The sequence below is a fragment of the Phoenix dactylifera genome, chromosome 2 (genome assembly GCF_051530095.1).
Source record: "Phoenix dactylifera cultivar Ajwa chromosome 2, Ajwa_hap1_PhDact_Kaust_v1.1, whole genome shotgun sequence".
Lineage (NCBI taxonomy): Eukaryota > Viridiplantae > Streptophyta > Magnoliopsida > Arecales > Arecaceae > Phoenix > Phoenix dactylifera.
The window spans coordinates 2,526,528-2,546,130 of NC_143191.1; the positions used below are offsets into that span (position 1 = coordinate 2,526,528).

General features: G+C 38.8%; 1 protein-coding gene across 11 annotated transcripts; it reads left to right on the top strand.

Annotated features, from left to right (window-relative positions):
- The first annotated feature begins 5,751 nt into the window (after window positions 1-5,751).
- Window positions 5,752-19,283, top strand: LOC103716624 (regulator of nonsense transcripts UPF3-like). Of its 11 annotated transcripts, none has more exons than XM_008804704.6 (12): window positions 5,752-6,157; window positions 7,987-8,099; window positions 8,552-8,647; window positions 8,761-8,859; window positions 8,991-9,070; window positions 13,143-13,250; window positions 13,352-13,499; window positions 14,218-14,270; window positions 14,365-15,040; window positions 15,182-15,306; window positions 15,408-15,457; window positions 18,336-19,283. In XM_008804704.6, exons 1-11 carry the CDS (start codon window positions 5,991-5,993, stop codon window positions 15,444-15,446), a joined length of 1,704 nt encoding a protein of 567 aa, XP_008802926.4. In that variant the 5' UTR covers window positions 5,752-5,990; the 3' UTR covers window positions 15,447-15,457; window positions 18,336-19,283. The 11 variants fall into 11 exon arrangements, with proteins under 11 accessions (XP_008802926.4, XP_008802922.4, XP_008802923.4 ...); XM_008804700.6 differs by having other exon boundaries at window positions 5,758-6,157; window positions 14,209-14,270; XM_008804701.6 differs by having other exon boundaries at window positions 5,758-6,157; window positions 14,209-14,270; window positions 18,452-19,283.
- Window positions 19,284-19,603: the final 320 nt, after the last annotated feature.

Consider the following 19,603-nt stretch of genomic DNA (forward strand, 5'->3'; position numbering starts at 1 on the left):
GCCGTTTTCGATTCGAAAAGAACCGGTTTCAGCTGGTCTCATTGCAGTTCCGGCCCGAATCGAATTGAAATATCACATTTTAAGCAAGCCACTGACATTACATTTTGTTGAGGAAGATTAAAATATATATCTTGAACTCAGGTCCATAAGTTGCCAACAATGCTGGAAACAGCTCTAGGAGAGAGTTCTCTTTAATGATTACTCAAAAACAATGAGTGAGAACGGAAACCTCATCCAACAGGGAATATTTTTCCTTCAGATGATCTACTTTATCAAAGTACATTGTGTCCGCCATGGACACATTCTGTGGCATTCGCACGCACAACCATGGAAAACTTACTTTATTTGTAAAATTCTACAATGTTTAGGCCCTTTATGCTCATTCCAGAGGCACTTGATATGAAAAAACAGCATTAGAGTTTATTATCACTTCCTCTTGATAATAAAGGGTTTCTAATGAATCCAACAAAATGAAAATAAATTACATAATTACACTCTATTATACGAAATCTTCGAGAATTGTGACAATGAAAATTGCATACATCAAATACTCGAAAGATTCGTACAAGTTGAAATATAGGTGCATATTTAAGAGTTTCTGACAAATAAAATATATATGACAGGGAAAAGGTACAAAGCTTGCCCTGGGAGTTTCAATCACAGAACAATAAATGCATTTTATTGTCATTAAACTCTGAGAAAGTTTTCCCTCTCTAAATCTGTTAAAAGACAAAAACATGTTTTGCATGTAAATGAACGGTATAGTATAAGTTCAAATTCAATGTTAAAAAATAATAAACAAGACAAAAGAACGAGATCCAGGGAAGTATCCCAGATAGGTCGTAGACTCAAGTTATCCAAGGGAGACAACGTTACCACCGGCAAATCTAGAAGGTTACTAAGGAAGAAATCTAGACTTCAGGAGTTCGCTCCATTGTCTTCACTGATGCTGAAATTAATGGGGCTAGTAGACGAACGGTGAACTACTCCTACGTCAGTAGGTTTCCGAGCAAAGGTTTGCCTTGTGATTTCCTTCTCGATAAACTGAAAAAGCTTTTGATATTTCCTTGGGGTTTCGAATTATTCTGGATATGCCAAAGTTATGGGAGCATAAGATAACCCTCAGAATAGCACCATCGGCTAGTTCTCCATGAAGTGGTCAAAGGAGGTTCCACCAAGGTGTGCGTTCAAAATGATCCAAGTCATCCTCTTCGATATGACATTAACATAGTGGCAAAGGGAAGAAAAATATAGCATGCCTTTCACTATAAAAATATTTCCTTACTTTATTATCTGTGGAAGGATAGGGCATCTTGAAGACGAATGCAATCACATAATTGGCAGGCAAGCAGAAAGGAGGAAAAAGGAAGGGACCCGCTCAAGCATTAAGCTGGTTACGACCCAGGCAGATGTTATTAAAGGCTGGAGAACGGTTATCCAACAATTCAATAGGAGGGCGACAGCAGGACAACGAGTAATGGGGAACAAGGTGACAACAGAGGTGGTGAATCAGACGAGCCGTCCTCCAAGAAGTGGAGTAGGATAAGGATGATCAGGGTATACGATACACCCTGCTTGGGGTATATCAGGGTATCCGTCCTCCAAGAGTAGCTTGTATGATGTAGCTGGGTACCCCTACCGTGATAGTAGGTGACTACAACTGTATTGACAGGTCACAGGACAAACAGAAGAGGGGAGGGGGGGGAGGGCATTCTCGGGCAAAGCTGAGGTCAAGGAATTTCAATACTTCATCGCTACTAATTGTCCGGTGGACCTTGAGTGCACCAGACCGAGGTTTACTTGGTACAACAATTGTCAGAGTTGAGTGACGGTTTGAGAGAGGATCGACCAGGCTTTTGCCACAGTAGGGTGGATCCATGACTTCTCAGACTACCATGTGTGTCACTTGCCTCGTATTGGGTCAGACCACTGCCCAATCCTCTTATGCACGCAATTCTCCATTCAATATCATTGCCCCTTCCGCTTCGAGAAGATCTAGCTTTCGTACCCCGAGGTCCTGGAACATAGTTAGGGAAGTGTGGAGTATGGCGGTGCAGGGCGACGTGATGTATTGGATGACCTGCAAGCTATAGTTACTTAGGCGTCGGCTCCGGAGGTGGAATAGAGTGGAGGTGGGTGATATTTTCAAGAGATTGGAAGAGGCTAAAGACTCGATTACCTCTCTCCAATCTAAGTAGGAGCGAGATGGGAGTCTGTCTGCGGAGGATATGTCAAAGCTGAGATCAAAGCTGTCTATGCATCACTCTCTCCTATGCTAACAGGAGACCTACTGGCGTAAGAAGTCTAGAGTGCAGTAGATTCTAAAGAAAGATTGGAACACTAGATTCTTCTATTAGTTGGCTGTGATCAGAAGGCAGAGAAATATGATATGGAGCCTCAAGGACAGTAGTGGAGTGATGATAGAGGATGTGGGGGCCATTAGTCAGGAGCTTTTGCAATTTTTTAGTTAGAGGCGGTCAGCCCAGTCTGAGAGCAAAAGTCCTATCTTCGGCCCTATACCTGAGGTAAGAGTTTCAGAGGTTGAGAATAGGGCTTTCATTAGGCCGGTTACAGCTAAGGAGGTCCAAACGACATTTTGGTCATTGGCAGAGGACAAAGCATCATGCCCTCATGGTTTTCCCACTCTCTTCTTCAGGAGGTATTGGGCTATCATCCATCATGAGGTGGTGGCTTCTATCCGGTAGTCTTTTGGCGCGGCGTCAATGCTTAGGGAATGGAAGAAGACATTTGTTACCTTGATTCCCAAGTGATAGGATGCTACCGAGCTTGGTCACTACAGGCCTATTAGTTTTTGCTCTAGCCTATACAAGGCCATAGTGAAGATCCTAGTCTCTAGACTTAAAGGGATTCTTTCTAGTCTTATTAGCCCTAAGCAAGGAGCCTTTGTTGGTGGTCGTAGTATTTCCAACAATATTCTCACCGCTCAAGAGTTCATGCATGATTTGTAGAGAGCCCCATATCGACGGAGTCTCAAGGCTATCAAGCTAGATATGGAGAGGGCTTACGACCAAATGAGCTAGCGCTTTCTCTTTAATTCCATGGAGAGCTTTGGGTTTCATGATGACTGGATCCATCCTTTGCCATCCTGGTGATGGTATGCCTACTCCCTTCTTCGACTCCACTATTGGTCTTCAGCAAGGTTGCCCCCTCTCCTCCTATCTGTTTATTATTTGTGTTGATGCCTTGTCCCAAGCCCTTCGGGCCGCTTCTTTGACACAAGTCATTAAGGCCTATAGGCCTGGCCAAGCAGCCGAATCAATCTCCCATCTTCTTTTTGTAGATGACTGTATGCACCTTATTCAAGCTACGAGACAAAGTGCCATGGTGATCAGGGGTATCTTGGAGAACTACCTGCTGCATCAGGCCTGCAAGTCAACCTTGCAAAGTTAGCGATCCACTTCAGCCCAAAGACCAACTTGTTCTCAGAGGTTGTATTAGGAAGATTTTGGGGGTTGGAGAGCAGGCTAGCTGCAGTAGGTATTTAGAGGTACCTATCATAGAGAGACAACTACAGCAACAGAATGTGGTGAGATCGAGCAGAGTATCAGTCGAAGGCTGGAGGGGTGGCAGGTGAGTGCCTACTTATGATGAGCAGAGTGGCGTTGGTGAGATCTTTCCTCAGTTCAATTTTGGTCTACCTTTTGTCCAATGTTGTTTCGCCAAAGACACCGTTGTTGAGATTGGAGTGGATGTTCATGAATTTTCTTTGGGGAATGCAGAACGAGAAGGGAGGTGTTCACTTGGTGGCTTGGGAGGTACTTTGTCAACCTCACAATAGTGGGGCCTTGGGCATTTGTTCTTTACTAATGAGGGAGGCTTTGGCGGCTAGATATGTGGCCCGGTATCTACTTGAGCCCGAGGGTCTATAGGTGCCTTGATAAGAGCCAAGTATGGAAACTAGACCACAATATTTGATTTTCGGGCCGATCAACACTGCTTCTTCATTTGGCGCGACATGTGCTCCTGTGCTCCGAGAGTGCTACCTCGGGTTAGATGGGTGGTAAGCAATGGCCAGTCGATTGATGTGCAGATAATACCTAGATTTCTAATCTGCCTCTATTGATTGATGTGCAGAATAATACCTAGATTTCTAATCCTAGTCATGCCAATTCCAAGGGGGGTGGACCAGATAGAAGGACCTAAAGCTTGACTTGTAGAGCCAATGTGAGGGTCTCTGATCTCAAAAATCTATACAGAGTTACAATGCCGCATTCGATTGATGGGAGCTAGCTATGGAGGTTTCGCTGTCACCCGGGAGTCTTCTTGTTCCTATGGAAGGTTGCATGGGGTTGTCTTCCGACTAGGGGTGTGCTCTGCAGAAGAGGGGTGAGGCTTTCCCCTGCTTGTGATGCCTGCACGGAGGTGGAGGAATCGGTGGATTCTATTTGGCTGTCTAAGGGCATTCTTGGTGTGGTAGTTGACAAGAGTTGTCTGCTGCTTTCTGCAGTCTTCGACCCTAGTGGCGGTGTTCCTAGATTACCTGAAGGGCACCATGGTGAGACCAATCACGTCGGCCAGTGGTGTCAGATGCGCCTATGTAGCTTATCATATTTGGCTGGCTAGAAACGTTAGAGTCTTTAAGGATAGATGGTAGAGTTTGAGGATTGTTGCTGATAGGGTGCTTATCCATGCTGCAGAGTACACTCAGGCTCAGTCTATTGAAGGAACCGAGATTGTGAGAGTCACCTAGAGCTCCCGTTTAGCTCTGGTAGCTCCTCAGACGATATTTAAATCCTGAGATCCCCTCTCTCCAAGATTTTTTAAGATGAACTTTAACAGTAGTGTGTCGGAACAGGAGGAGAGGTGTTACTAGGTTTGTTAGCAGGGGTCCAAATTCCAAATTGATCGCGGCAGGGGGCCGTCAGCTTATGATACTTCTGAAGCGAAGATGAGGGCAACTTAGGAAGGCATCTTTTATGCTTGCCTCGTCTTAGGGGTTAACCAGATTCTTCTTGAAGGAGATTCACGATTGTTATTAGGTGGATTCTAGGTCACGCCAGGGCAGGTGTTGAGCATCCTCTTCTGTACAACATCCATGGTTTATTGCCAAGCTGTGTGGATTCCTATGTTACTCATGTGTACTAAAAAGCAAACAGGAAAGTTGATCAGGTGGCGTCCTATGTTGCCTAGCACTTCGCTTGCTTTTTATAGAACAATACTTCATCTTTTTCTTTCCCTCTTTTTTTTTTTATTTTATTGAATGTACTAATGCTAGAATGCTACGAGATTATTAGTGTTATAAAAAATAGAAAGCAAATAAAAGCAATTGGAGTGTAATTTAAGGCGAAGCTAGGTAATCACTGATGGTCTCGAGTGGACGTTTTATTTGTTTTGCCCCGCATCACGCTCGATGACTTCCGATCGGACGCTTCCTCTCTCGCGCCATCTCACCAGCTGTATCCGCGCCCAATCTTATCATTGCGACGACAGATCCAACGGCACGATTCTTCTTATATATCTTCCAAACTTTGTATAAGCCTCACAGGATATCTTCCATGATCACGTAATCTCTCACGCGCACCCGCCAGGTACCTAGGACGCCGTCCGGGTGGTCGGATTTCAGTTCCATTATTCCTCCAGACCGTTTAACAATATTATGCTCTCCAATGAGAAAAATGATGGCATAAAGGTAAAACTCTTTTCCTTCTGTCCTTTTGTTTAGAAAAGGATTACTAAATTTTCTAAGAAAGACAGAAAGATATTCTTATATAATTATAAAAATTTAGCTAATTTTTTAATTTTTTTCCGTCATTTTCTTCATCTCTTTTCCGGTTCTCCCTCTCGTTGGCACTGGTCTCAGTCTCCTCCTCTCATGGCTTTGGATCGAAACCCTAATCGGTGCTGAAACGCTAACCCTTAGCAAGGATCGCGATCGGAGAAGGAGGAAGAGATGTGATTTTCGGGAAGGAACTCCAAGCGCTTGCGGAGGCTTCAGCGGCCGTTAATCGCCTCTGTTTTGGAATTTTTCTATGGTTTATGGGCCGGAGATCGCGCACATGAAAGATCCGTTGGATAGGACGAAGGTCGTGCTCCGGCGCTTGCCGCCGGCGATCTCTCAGGCGACGCTGATGGAGGAGATCGACGGCAGGTTCGCTGGCCGGTACAAGTGGTTCTGCTTTCGCCCGGGGAAGAACAGGTTAGGGTTTATTCCTCTTTTGAGTGCTAATTTGTGTTTCTCTTATTCTTCTACGCATTTGATCAGAGCTAGCGGTTCGACAGTTCAGCTTTGACACGGAAATCAGATGAGATTCCAATTTTTAGTTAGTGGCAGTTTTATACTGGTTTAAGGATTGGAATTTGGTGGATAAAAATATGAATTTGGTGCTAAATTTTGCAGTTGTTAAGACTTTAGGGCCATTATCGCGGAACATGCTTTATTTCCATGTCGTTGTATCAATTAAGATTTACCCTTTTTTTGCGATAAACTGCAAAAATATAAATAGAGAAAATTAACTGTCTGATGCTGAAGCGTGGTCAGCAAAGTTTTTTTTTTTTTTTTGTTAATTTGAAGCAGTTTGCTGCGTTATTTTATCAAGATCGTTAACCCTGCCATCCAATGCTATGAAGATGAGCAATCCCAATTTTGGACGCCACTATTTTTGTCATATCTTTTCTTTTTATCCTTTAGATATGGTGTTTGGAGTAACACGAGTTTGTCGGGATTTTTACAGAGTCATTCCTAGCATGATTTCCACAATGCCAAAATTTACAGTCCATTTCTGGCGAGAAATGAGCATGCTATGGCTTTGACATGGCTGGAAGTAATGCACTCAGCCACCCAAGATAGATGGGATAATGTCTATTGGCTTTGGTTCTTCTTATTTTTAGTAAAATTCAAGTTGCCTCATTTGATTTGGATTTATGTGCATTTAAGGAAAGTTCAGGTTCTAGGAAACATTAGAAGCTTACCATCTTTTTCTTGCTTTTGGATAGTGAAACAGAGATATGTTTTCTTCTGCCTTTCATTGGATAGTCAGATATTAGTATGACTGTTTGCATCTCTTTTCATCTGATTTTCGGAGAAGCTGGTGTTAGTTCTGATGTTTCTTTTTGAGTTCTGAATCTGGTATTCTATAGTAATAAAGTTCAGATTATATGGTTGTTAAAAGTTATCATCTTTGGTGCTGATGGAGTAGGAGGATTATGTATGAAAGTTTAGGGCATCACCATAGTGCTTATGGAATATATCATTTGTATGCTAATGTTGGTATGGAAGGCCTTGTCTATTTTGCTGCTTTTTGGCTTTCTTTATTTCCTGAAAATATTTTTTGGTATATGTATATTAGTTGGGTGGAATATTCTTTTTTATGTTCTCTTGGAACTTTTAGTTGAATTTCCTTTATTGTCTTAGTTTATGAATTTTATGCATTAGATTAAAACAGGGAATGGAGTATATATTGACTGCCAGTTCAAGCTTTGATTTTCAGGAACTGTATTTTCTAACTTGTTTGTCTTTCATGATCACACACTTCAGTTATCACAATTTTTTATCTGTATGTAAGAGTCTATTGGCATTTATTATGCTGTACTTGTTAGCTATGTGTCTATTTCACCTGAAAACTTTAAAATAGAAGCCAAATCCTGTTACAAGATCTTTTGAGAACAATTGCCTTCACTGTTATAAGTTTGTTATATGACCTAGTGCTCAAGAAAACGAAATTGTCTCTGTAATCTTTATTATGTATTTGCTTGACATCAATTACTAACTCTTGAAACTTGTGTATGGTGTTATAAGTGAACAAAAATGTATTACTTACAAAAATGGTTATATTAGTGGTTATTTAGGTTGTTAACAAATTGAAATATTAGTGTTTCTCACGTTCAAAACCATATTAAATCAATGGATTTTTTTATATTGATTTGAGAAGCCATTAATAGAGCATAATTGATAACATCTGATTCTTTATTTGCTTATAAGTCATTTGAAATGTTGAATCTCTTTTATAAAATGTTACAAAATGCTAGCTGCAGCCAGAAGAATCAGCATCATTCTCGAGCCTACATCGATTTCAAGAGGCCGGAAGATGTGGTCGAATTTGCTGAATTCTTTGATGGACACGTATTTGTCAACAAAAAGGGTAATTTTTGATTAAAATCATATATTTGCATTGGCAATTTGGCACTGGTATGTTTGAGGCTCTTATGGGCTATGATTATGTCATCATGGCAAGCTTCTGTAATTTGTTGCTTCCCAATCTAACTTTAAATTGTTTTCAATGGATCCACATTTTTGCGCTGGTCTAGAGTCTTTTCATCCCTTCTGTTACCTTTTAGATTTGAGGTATTTGATCATCGATCAATCATGATATAAAATCCATCTTTTAAAATTGTTACTCATGCTAAGTTTGTTGATAAACGTAATTATGACTTGTGTGTCCATATGCTTTATGTTGGGGAACTTTTGTTTGAAATTCTGGCTACCTGTCTCCCTAAATATCTTCCCACAAATTTGGCCTTAGTTTTTTTATATTAGAAAAATTGATGAAAGGGCTGTACTCATCAGGATATATTTATGTCAACGTCTTTCCAGGTTCTCAATTTAAAGTTCATGTTGAATATGCACCATCACAGCGCATTCCAAAGACTTGGTCTAAGAAGGATGTCCGCGAAGGAACTATAATTAAGGGTCTTTGTCCTCATCTGAATCTAAAGTTTCAGTGGTGAAATTGATCATGTTTTCACTCATAAATCCCACCCTTTTCTGTTTTAATCACCCACAGTTCTTTGATGAATAACTAGATCCTGAATATCTGGAGTTCCTTGAGCATCTTGCAAAGCCTGCTGAGTATCTTCCTAGTGCTGAAATTCAGCTGGAGAGGAGGGAGGCAGAAAGAGCTGGTCAGTTGTAATTGAAGTCTTGAAAATAAGGGTTGAATCAAACTACAGAATACTATATGGAAATGCTTGCATTAGAATGGGCCAAACTCCAAATACTGTTTCATAATTTTTTCCCCTCTAATTTTCTTTAGGTGGACAGAAGGATATGGTCATAGTGACACCTTTGATGGAATTTGTGCGGCAAAAAAGAGTTGCTAAGAGTGGATCTCAGGTATTTTGGTTTTCTTGTCTCTCTATAGTCTACACCTTATACATGCCCATAGGTGGTATCGTATTCTATTTTCTGTTTAGAGGATCTCAAGCCTTAATTTACATCTGCTGTCTTATGTGTTCAGCCACTAGCTTACTTTGTCATCTTATATCATCGATATTTATGTTTGTTGCGTTATTTTTTGGGTTGAACATATACGAACAAGCAGGAAGCAAATGTTACATTTCCACCAAAGGAATGCGTCATTATATGAGAACAACTGTGACCATGCCTTTTTTTTCTGGTTTAATATTGAGATTTAGGTGCTGCTATCAATCTGCAATTGGCGACTTGTAGTTTGGATGGCTCACAATGGCCATTATGTACATGTTTTAATTGTTTATGGCTAAATGTATCTCTCTATATAATTCCTGTTGTGTTAATTGTTATCATAAGGCATGCTATGCTTACACCAATATCAAATTTATACAAGATCATTCTATCAAGTAGCTAACATGTTGTTTATTAGATGATAAAATGATGAAGCTCTAATTAATTATTAATCGTATATTTTATTTACGATACCAAGAAATTACATAACATCATAACATAATATCAATATCCCCAGTACTTTTTTTATCTCTTTTTAAAAATTCAAAAATAGTAACCGATCCAATAAATCTATGGAGTTGCCAAATAATTAAATAATCTTATTATTCTTAATATTATTCTTAATGATAATCAACGATTTCTTATATAACTAGAACGACCCTCACAAATTGCAGATACTAATTTGTTAAGAATCAATCGGATTGAAGCGGATTATTTTTGTTAGAATGAGCGTTAAACTTCTTCGATGTGCTATAGATTATTCTACCATTTTTTCTTAATTGAGTTGGTTCAAGTGTAATGAAACTTCTTCCTTATACATCAACAAATGATACTTTTTAGGAAGCCTGACCTGCAGTTACTCCAGGTGGAATGGTGGTAGTCCTTTAAAATGGTATGATGTGTATCTAATTTGGACAAGATTTGCAAGAATTATAATGTCTAATTTTTTATGATGATAAAGTTGGAAACAAGGTACGCCGTATCGGCCCGAACGGGGCGTACCATACTGTACTGGTTCGGTATGGATGGCATACTAACACTTGGTACGCCAAAAAAATTCTGTACCCCACTATGACATTGTGCTAGTGTGGCACCAGTACGGGGTCCGGTATTGAGATGGCGAACCTTCGTTGGAAAAATTGTTTTTAATGTAAGATGGATGAAACATCTGCTCTTTAAAGAAGATTTCATGTGAATTTTCTTCTAATCATGTCAAAAAATGCAGCACTTATCCCTGTTTTTTGAAGTATAGGACCTGGATAAGTTTTCTTATGCACCATTAAAGTTACTTTGAGAAAGTAGTAGTTGATATGTGATATGCACATGAGATGAAGTATGGATGGCTACGATGCACATGGGATAGAATATGGATGGTTTTGTTTCCCTATATTGTTTATAATTTTTAACTATATAACTTCATAAATACCCTTCAGCTTTGAAGGTGCAGTTCTCTTGTTTCTTTTCCCTTGGGGTGTATTAATTAAGAAGATTGGGGTGGGTGTAGAGGTAAAACTGTGGGTCTCATGGCATCTGTGCACGGTGCTCTTAGATTTTTATCCGTAACATCTTGCAGATGGAAGGCATGCCGAGGTCATGGGCTTTGTGTCCAGATGGCTAAAAGGGAGCTTGTACTATAATAGTAGAATTAGTCCAACCAGTTTAGGATCTTTTCTTTAATGTACTAAAACATAATTGCAGCTTTTACATGCTAGTGGGTTCATTAAGCCAAATAGATGAAATTAAAAACAAAAAAAGGGGGTGATGGGTGGGTGATGGGCTTGGTGTTGAATAATCACTTAGGTTCGTCATTCTATACGAGTGATCTGTCTGGTGTTGATATGAATCATGTGGGCTCAACAACCTAAAACTAGCTAGTGCAAAGCATTATGATTTAAGACACTTGTGCAGGTGATCTGTCGAGTCTTCAATTATTTCCAAATGATCTGTCCAGTGTTGGAAGCGAAAAGTTCCAACTCCTAAACTATCAATTGAGACTTTCATTGTCTTATTTATCACTTGGAAATCTTGTCTTATCTGTAATCTCTTAGTAGACACGTGCATACAAATACATTTATAGAAGTTACCTACCATGTTCCACCATCCTTAATACGAGAAGTAGGAACTATTTTATATTGAAGAATATGTTTGATTCATTGTCAGTCTTAGAAGATTATATAAAGAGAGAGATTGTTTCTCCTTTTTCTGGTCTAGCAACATAAATTTCTCCTTTTTGTTTTGTGCAATCTAACCCCACAAAAATAATCTAACCCTAGGTCTCTTCAATTATTCTTACACTATGAAAATCTTGCATATTGCCTTATAAATTGAATTTTCTTTCTTATTAGAACTTTTCACTATGCGACCTCAGTTCTTTTCTAGTGTTGCGTCCATAGACCCTTTCTCTAACCCTCTATTTATGCAGTCCGCTAGTCCTGATATACTATCCGGGTCACTTCTCTCCTCGAAGAATATTCTATCATGTTGGAGCGATTTGGAATTTCAATGCTAGTTTTCTTTGTAAAGTCTTGCTATTTAACGAAAATACTGTTGAAATTTTGCTTTTTGTCATTAATCCAGCAATTTGAGAAGAAAGTTTGAAAATTGGGCTGGTAAGTCCACAGCATATTATAAGCTTGATGGAAAGAATAAGAATTTGTATATTCATGTTAACCTTTAGGTTGCAAATGGAACTATAGTTTTTGGAGTTTTGTGGACTCACATCAAGACTGCACTTTTGCTTGTTTGAAAAAGCAATGTATGGAGGGTTTCCATCTCATCTTTATGAGATGGTATCCTTGTTGTATTTTTTCATAATAAATTGAAATGTTAACCTATTAATTTCCTCATATTTCAATTTTATCTATATATGTGTATATGTGAAATAAACATACTTTGTAAAACTATATATATTCTACAGAAGAGAGCATTTGATGGTTGGTCATGATCCCATCAATCAATATTGATTGGAATAGATTTGAGAAATATACTGATCTTTTATCAGATGTACCACTATTCTTTCTCCTAGTCTTTTGAGAGTGAATATTGTGAGGTGTATTTATTATAAGAAGGGTGAAAATATAAAAATCAAAGGAGGCACATGGTGAAGGAGTTCACTTTTTTCATGTCCAATTCCAGACTAATAAATAACATAATTAAATGTTTTGCCAAGTTTTGAAATGGAGAAATGGTAGTGATTTGAGGCCACAAAAATGCTGGAGACATGAAACTAATTGGAATTTAAAAAGTCATTTGATTATGATCAAATAGTTAAAATAATAGGGTTTGCAAATGCAGGGCTGAATTTTATCAGTGATCACGGATTTGCAAAAAATAGAAAATTGATGACCTTCCATCTAGTTGATAATTTGAAACTACTGTACTTTCCTCCCTTCGTTCCAATTGTAGCATGCGTGTTTCTATACTATCAATGTGGTGGTTGCTGTTTTGAACTTATACAATCTATTTAGATAGTTATTTCTGTGCTACTTTTTAAATTTCTGGCATTGCTTATGCATAAGAAGTGCAGGAAAGCAACATCTTAGAATAGCCAGCTTAAATTTGCTTGTACCTTCCGCTGCTCTTTCCCCATGGATGTTTCTAGTGCCAACAAATGCAATCTGTTATGTATATTGTTCTGCTCTTTAACGTTAATTGATCTTCATGCTTTCGATTTAATAACTAGAGCCTCTGACTCTTTTGTTCCTGAGGCTTGTTGATCCCTTTATCCATTCAAGAAACTGTGAAAGATATTTTCCGTATTTTCCATGATAAATTATTATTCTTGAAGCTTCATGAATGGCTGATTTTATTATAGATAACATCTTTTGTAAAATATTGTCTTATTACTATCAATTTGTCTTGGCCTATCTTGTGCTCTCCTTTGACTGACTTGTTTCAGAAGTTTTTTTGTGAACTAAGTTTCCACCTTTGCTTTCCTTACATTGTTTGATATATTTTAGTTTGTGTATAATGTACCATGCAGAGATATTCTAATGGGAAACTTAGTAGAAGATCTGGAGGAGCTTCTTCTAGTGGCTCAAAACCTTCTTCCAGACGAAGCTCTGAGAAGCGACGGGTCTCTACACCAATGGTATGAACTTTTTTTTTACTGAGATTCTTAAACATGTGGGATGTGATTGTGATCTCTGATGTATCTTCAGCATAAGCTTATTTTGCTATTCTTGGCTGCAGTTTGTTTTAAGGGACAGTACAATGAATATCAGTGGGAAGGACAAACCAACATATATATTAGTATCTAGAAAAGATGATCAGCAGCTGCTAGATAAATCTATTGGTGTAGCTTCAGCAAGTTCAATAAAAGTATTAGAAGAAGAAAAGGGTATTCCCTTGAAACCTTAGCACGAAGTTTCCTATTATTTGTTTTAGAATTTACTGGATTACAGATTATGACCATGTGCAGTATTTACCACTTGAACATATCCTGCTGCTCTCCTTTATGAATTGTTGCCTAGGTCCCATTTGATATGGGTGCTGGTTTTGTTGTATGGTTTTATTTTTTTTCAACGTAGAGATTCTTTTCCTTAACCCCCCTCCAAAAAAAAACTTGGGAAATCCTTCATCCAAGAGAGAATTATGCTAGGTTATTAGCATTCTTTTGCAGGGATTCTTATACCCTAATCATTCATTTTGAAATTTGCTGTTTGGGATTGCTAAACAGTCCTTTTCTAAAATGCTTCAGCCTTCAGGAGAAAATTAGTGGAAATTACAATCTGATGTCATATGTTTTGTTCCTTTGGCCATGTTAGATTGACGATTGTTTAACTGTAGCATCCTTATTCTATATGGTTCTTTGTTTCTGTGTGTATTTGTATGTCTCCAGACTTTCCTTGCAAGCTATTTATTTAAATCGTATATCAGGATTTCATTTGTAATTTGGCAAACATTTCTTCTCTTGAATAATGCCTGTTAGATTGATCTGATATAATTCCTTTTTCTCTTAAGCTCTATATCATTTGTAGTTATGTATCATTTTATGTGTGATATCCACTAACTGGCTTGAGTGGAACTTATTTTTTTATCATCTGGAGGTGTTGAAGCTGGAAAGAAAAGAATCTTGCTTTTGAAAGCAAAAGAGAGAGAAGACACTCATGTAAGCAGCTGAACACTGAAAATTTTGTGAATATCGTGATGCTTAGCTCTTCTATTCCCGTTCTTCTCACTGGCAAAATGAATTGCTCACATAGGTATCTGGTGGTTCGTCACGGCAGCAGAATGTGAGTTCAGTGAAAAAGTCTGGTTCATATGCTTTTAAACAGAATCAGCGACATGAGGCTCGTGGAAGAATTATAGGGAGCATTCTGTCTAACAAGGATAGCTGTCAGTCTTATGTGACTGCATCCCAGTCTGAGCAGCAGACTCCAACAGTGAACCTGGATAAAGACAAGCATCCACCTCGTCCTTCGAATATGTGCTCGATGCTGAAGAATCACATTTCTAGCAAGCCGCCACTTGCTTCCATTTATGATAATGAAGGCAAAAATTCCCTAGATGATAAGGTTGCTGGAAATAATCTCAATGGTCTTGTATCCACTAGTGAAAAACATGATAGACGCACAAGAAACAAAGACAGACCTGATCGTGCTGTTTGGGCTCCTCTTCGTTGTTCAGATGGATCACATGCTAGTGATGAAACCCTTTCTTCCTCTGCTGTACCTGCACAGAGGTCCTCATCCTCATGTTCGTCAGAAAGCATCTCTCTTTCTCAACAAGTGGCTAGAGTAAAAGCTGGAGATGATGATGTTGCTTGTTTAGGATGTCTTAATAATTCATCTGCTGGCTATGACATACCAACAAGTCTTGGAGAAATAAAAGCGCATGTGTCTAATGCAAACCAAACTGCAGAAGTTAAAACTCTTGGAGGTGGGCACATCAGTCTTTTTTCTGCAGATAATGGTTGGCTTATGCTGAACCATAGTCTAATTCTTGCACCTAAAATCTGCATGTTATTTCTGCATTATATAGATTTGGGTTTGTAATTTGAGTATTTGATGATTTATGTAGGCTCCCATAGATATATTGGGCGCCGTGGACCTGTGCATGGTGTGAAGGAAGTTGATGCTTCTCTGAATTATCATGAGGGAAAGCCTTCTAAGAGAGGAGGTCCTGCTGGGTATGGTTCCCATGAGGTAATCTTTAATTAATGAGATTTTTTCTGACACTTTGCTTGGGCTACTAACATTTTGATTTAAAAGTTTGTATTAACTTTAGTAATCTATTGCATCTGCAGAGACAAGTGTGGGTGCAGAAGTCAGGTTCTGGTACATAATTTTTTGAATGGTAAGCTCTATTTCATTGCGATCCATCTTTTTCTCTCTTCACCCACTCCACCCCTAAAATGTATACAGATCAGTCTTCATTTGGAACTCATCAATAACATTAACTAGTTATGGGGTTAGATACAGAGAACTCTAAAAATCAGTCGCACCTTTGTCAGCAAGAGGGCAGGAAACCCCATAGTCTTGTTTTCAAGAAGTTGAATCACATATCTTCTGCATATGCTGTGCCTGAAACTGACGTGTCTTCCTGAAAGTTAGTTCCAGATATCCCATTTGTGACTCACATCTGCTTAGTTGATCCAACTACTTAGTTTGTTTCTCCAACATTTTCTTCTTACACCTTGAATTTGGAAAATACTTCACACCCTTTAGCCTTATGTATGCATTTCAAGCTGTGCTTTCTGATCTTTACATATATTTGACAATATATTTAGCCTCTTCTAACACCAAGCTCATAAAGAGTAGGCATAAAGAAAATGTTGGTGGTCCATCTAAGCTTTACAAACACCATCAGAATCTGTACACTGAGATCTGCTTTTTGGATTTTACAGGCATAATATATTCAGCTTTCTGATACTTGTGTTTTGATCATGGCATGCTGTACTGTATCAGTCCGATACCGATACCGGTACCGGTGGCGTATCGATCTTTAGTACGTCAGATGTACCGCGTACCGTACTGTACTGACATTAATAGTGTGGCACCGATACGGGGTCCGGTACCAGTATGGCAACCTTAGTTTTGATTAATACACTATTATACATTCTGTTTGACTAATCTTTGATATTGCTATCTCTATCTATATAGAATGTGTGAAATAGGTGTTTTGAACTGTCAAATCTCTGTCTCCATTTTCACAAATTTATTATTGCACTAAACTTGATACTTGGTGAGTTTGTTTTATTATTACCTATTTAAAACAAGGCACTAGAATAACAGAGATCATTACATGGTAGACAAAAATAGACATTGTAATTTTTCCAATATATTCTTCATCCAGCTTGTGGAACATTGCTCTAACTTTTCTACTACAAGATTCTCGTCCTATCCCCACAGTTAACCAATATGTTACGTATTATTCAATGGGTAATGTACCGTCTTGCACAAAGCTGCACCTGCAATATCCATAAGTTAGCACTTGCTCTGTATAACACTAGAGATTTTTTTTTAACATAATTTTGGAGCAATTTCAATTCTAATGTCAGATTTATCAACTGACTGAGAATGGATTTATTAGGAAAAGATACTTTGTGTAATGGCTCATCATCACATCTTTCTACCCTTATCCTATAAAATTACCTTTATCACCTTCATATTCACCAAATATCCAAAGCAAGGTTGGTTGTCTCGGTACCAAACCGCGCTGTATCGGTACGGTATAGTACGAGATCTTTTCATCATATCGAATGTTGGTACACCATCTGTACCAAATACGGGTACCGAACCGATACGGTACAGTACACCTCGTATCGCTCGGTTCGGACCGGTACGGCGAATCATGATCCAAAGTCCTTTAAGAAGAATTCATAACTTGATCCTTGAAACTCTTAGGATTGTTGTCCTTCTGTTCAGTTAAAGAGGCAAAGGGCTATAGTTTTACTTGTATGAACCTATTTCACCTACTTCCCTTTAAATGTTCTCTAAAAGAACCTTTTATATTACATAAACATGATCTGATCGTACATCATCCTCGTACACAAGTCCTGCCTTCCGTATGTCTACCTATGGGCCTTGATGATCCAAAAAATATGTTCATTCTCTTGAGGTTGGATGATTTGAGTTTTGAGATTTGTTTGAAATATCAGAGCAATTGTCTTTGTTGATTGGTCTAAAATCCATCTGACCTGCAGTTCCTTCGAATTGAAGAATGAGCACCACAAAAAGCTGAATCCGTTATTGTGAATCTTTCTCTCCAACTTCTATGTTCTCTGACAAACACATTGAACAATAAATGTACGGATTCCACTTCTAATTTATGGACAATTTAGATGGACATTTCAAACATTATTATATTGGATGTTGTTAACTCCATAAAGAGTTTTAAAAAACTCAACATCACATAGATAGACAGGTACCTAGTCGCCCTTGCCCATTGCTTTGACTCTTAGAATATTGTTCTATGCCAATCCATCAACTTTAAGTTCATTCGTAAGCATGGTGAAGCCCCTATTTCCTTGAATATATTGACTTGTGTAATGTAGATGATAGCTTGGTGGTTTTTATAATGCATTGCTACATTTCTTTCTATGTGAATCCATCAGCTTTAAGTTCATCGTAAGCATGGTGAAGACCATTTTTTTTTCTAAAATATATTTACTTGTGTAATATACATGATAGCTGAGCAATTTTTGTAATGTATTTGCTATGTTTCTTTCTGTTTAAATTGTGTGGCCGTGTTGTTTTCCCCCCAAAAGACACCCTTAGTTTCTAATATTGCAGCTCTCTCTTGTCTTCATTTGTGTGCTTTGAAATGGTTTTTTCCAAGGTCCACCGTGCCGGTACCGGTCGGCGTACCGGTGGCGGCCCAGACCGGTCCCGTACCGGTTCTCCAACAATAAATTACTGGTACCGGATTCCATGTTGATCCGGTACCGATCCCAGGCTAGACCGGTATGTACCGGCCCGTACCGATGCCGGTACGGCAGACCATGGTTTTTTCTTTTGAGTAACTCTGTTTACCAACTGAAGTTGCTTTTCTTCTGCCGGACTGCATTGCTGATCCTTTTCTGTAGCTTTTGTGAAACTGTGAGGAGCAGTTGGTTTGGGGCCGTTTTTGCCTCTTAACAATCTGGATCTCAAAACAAGCCATAACAGTAAACCCATATTGGGTTGACGTTTGATATATGCTGGTGCTATATTCTTCCATTTTCTAATCACAGGAGCCGGTGAATCAAAAACAGCACATTAGTTTGTTACTAGCAGATGACTGGAGTACCTATTATTGCTTTGCAAATCCAAAGAAGGGTTTTCGTTGATGGGATCTTAAACTTTCCAGGGTTACTGGACCCAGGTGACAGCAATTGTGGTTTTTGACCAATGCCTCATATTTCAATGGAGGTGATGGAATACATGCAAAGCTATATAGCTCTGGAGCTTTTAGCTGCTTCTCCAAGAGCTTCATTAGGGAGCCAGGGATGTTCGATGAGTGATGTAAGATAGAGAGAGATTGCTCAGTTGTTCTCTCATGAATTTGCTGGGTATACATAGAATTTTGTGTCTAGGTCATTGGCTCAAGGTTCATGACTGAATATACTAAGGAAAAAATGGGGAGTGCTGCTTTTCATCCATTGTCCATATAGATCTTAAAGACTGAGAAGCCATATATGAGTTAGCTGGGAACTTCTTAGTAGAGAAAATAAGAGCTTGTTCTGTAGTGGACTTGGGGTTCCGATCATCTGCATCAATATACTGAGGTGGCTGCCCGCATGTCAATGATCTGGCTTCGAAGAGTGGGAGGTTGATTGAGAGCTAACAGGTTCCTGATTGGTCTCTGTTATCTGGATGAACTAATTTGCATTGCCTCAGTGATATATTTAGCCGATTTTCAGGTGTTGCTGTATATCTTTTCCAGCAGATCCTGGTGTCTTTGATGAGTATTGTGTGTGTTTTGGTGTACGGTGTTTACAAAATGGTTTCCGATCCATATTAAATGCTCCTACGAGGTGTGGCCTGGGCTACTTCTAAATGCATGCCCATCCTGACATAATGCCAAATGCATGTTTGTAGTTCTGTTGTTTGATGATTACTCTTATTTCCTGGAGTTCTCTGTATATTGGTGTGCTGTGTTTACAAAATGGTTTCAAATCATATCAAATGCTCTTTTGACATGGGGCTTGAGCTACTTCTAAATGAATTCTCATCCTGACATAATCCCAAATTCATGCTTGCAGTTCTGTTGTTTAGTGATGCTACAGATGATGCTTGTTTTGACAGATGGCATATTGATTACTGCCAGAGACTCTTTTAACTTTTTTTCTATTTGATGACATGAAACCTGTCATGTGCATGAGCTGCCATGTGTATTTCAGCAATGTGCTCACTTCACTCTAGGATATTGTTTGTTCTTTTTTGTTTTCTGATAAATTAACATGCCCAGAGGTGAAGCATCTCAGCAGTGGTGCTTTATTACTTGCAGAGCCTTGAACCC

Bases quoted from the DNA above. Each gene is read 5' to 3' on its own strand.
- LOC103716624 (XM_008804700.6), top strand. From the start codon at position 5,991: ATGGTTTATGGGCCGGAGATCGCGCACATGAAAGATCCGTTGGATAGG. The intron at 8,100-8,551 runs GTAATTTTTGAT...ACGTCTTTCCAG, and splicing joins CGTATTTGTCAACAAAAAGG to GTTCTCAATTTAAAGTTCAT. The intron at 8,860-8,990 runs GTCAGTTGTAAT...AATTTTCTTTAG, and splicing joins GAGGGAGGCAGAAAGAGCTG to GTGGACAGAAGGATATGGTC.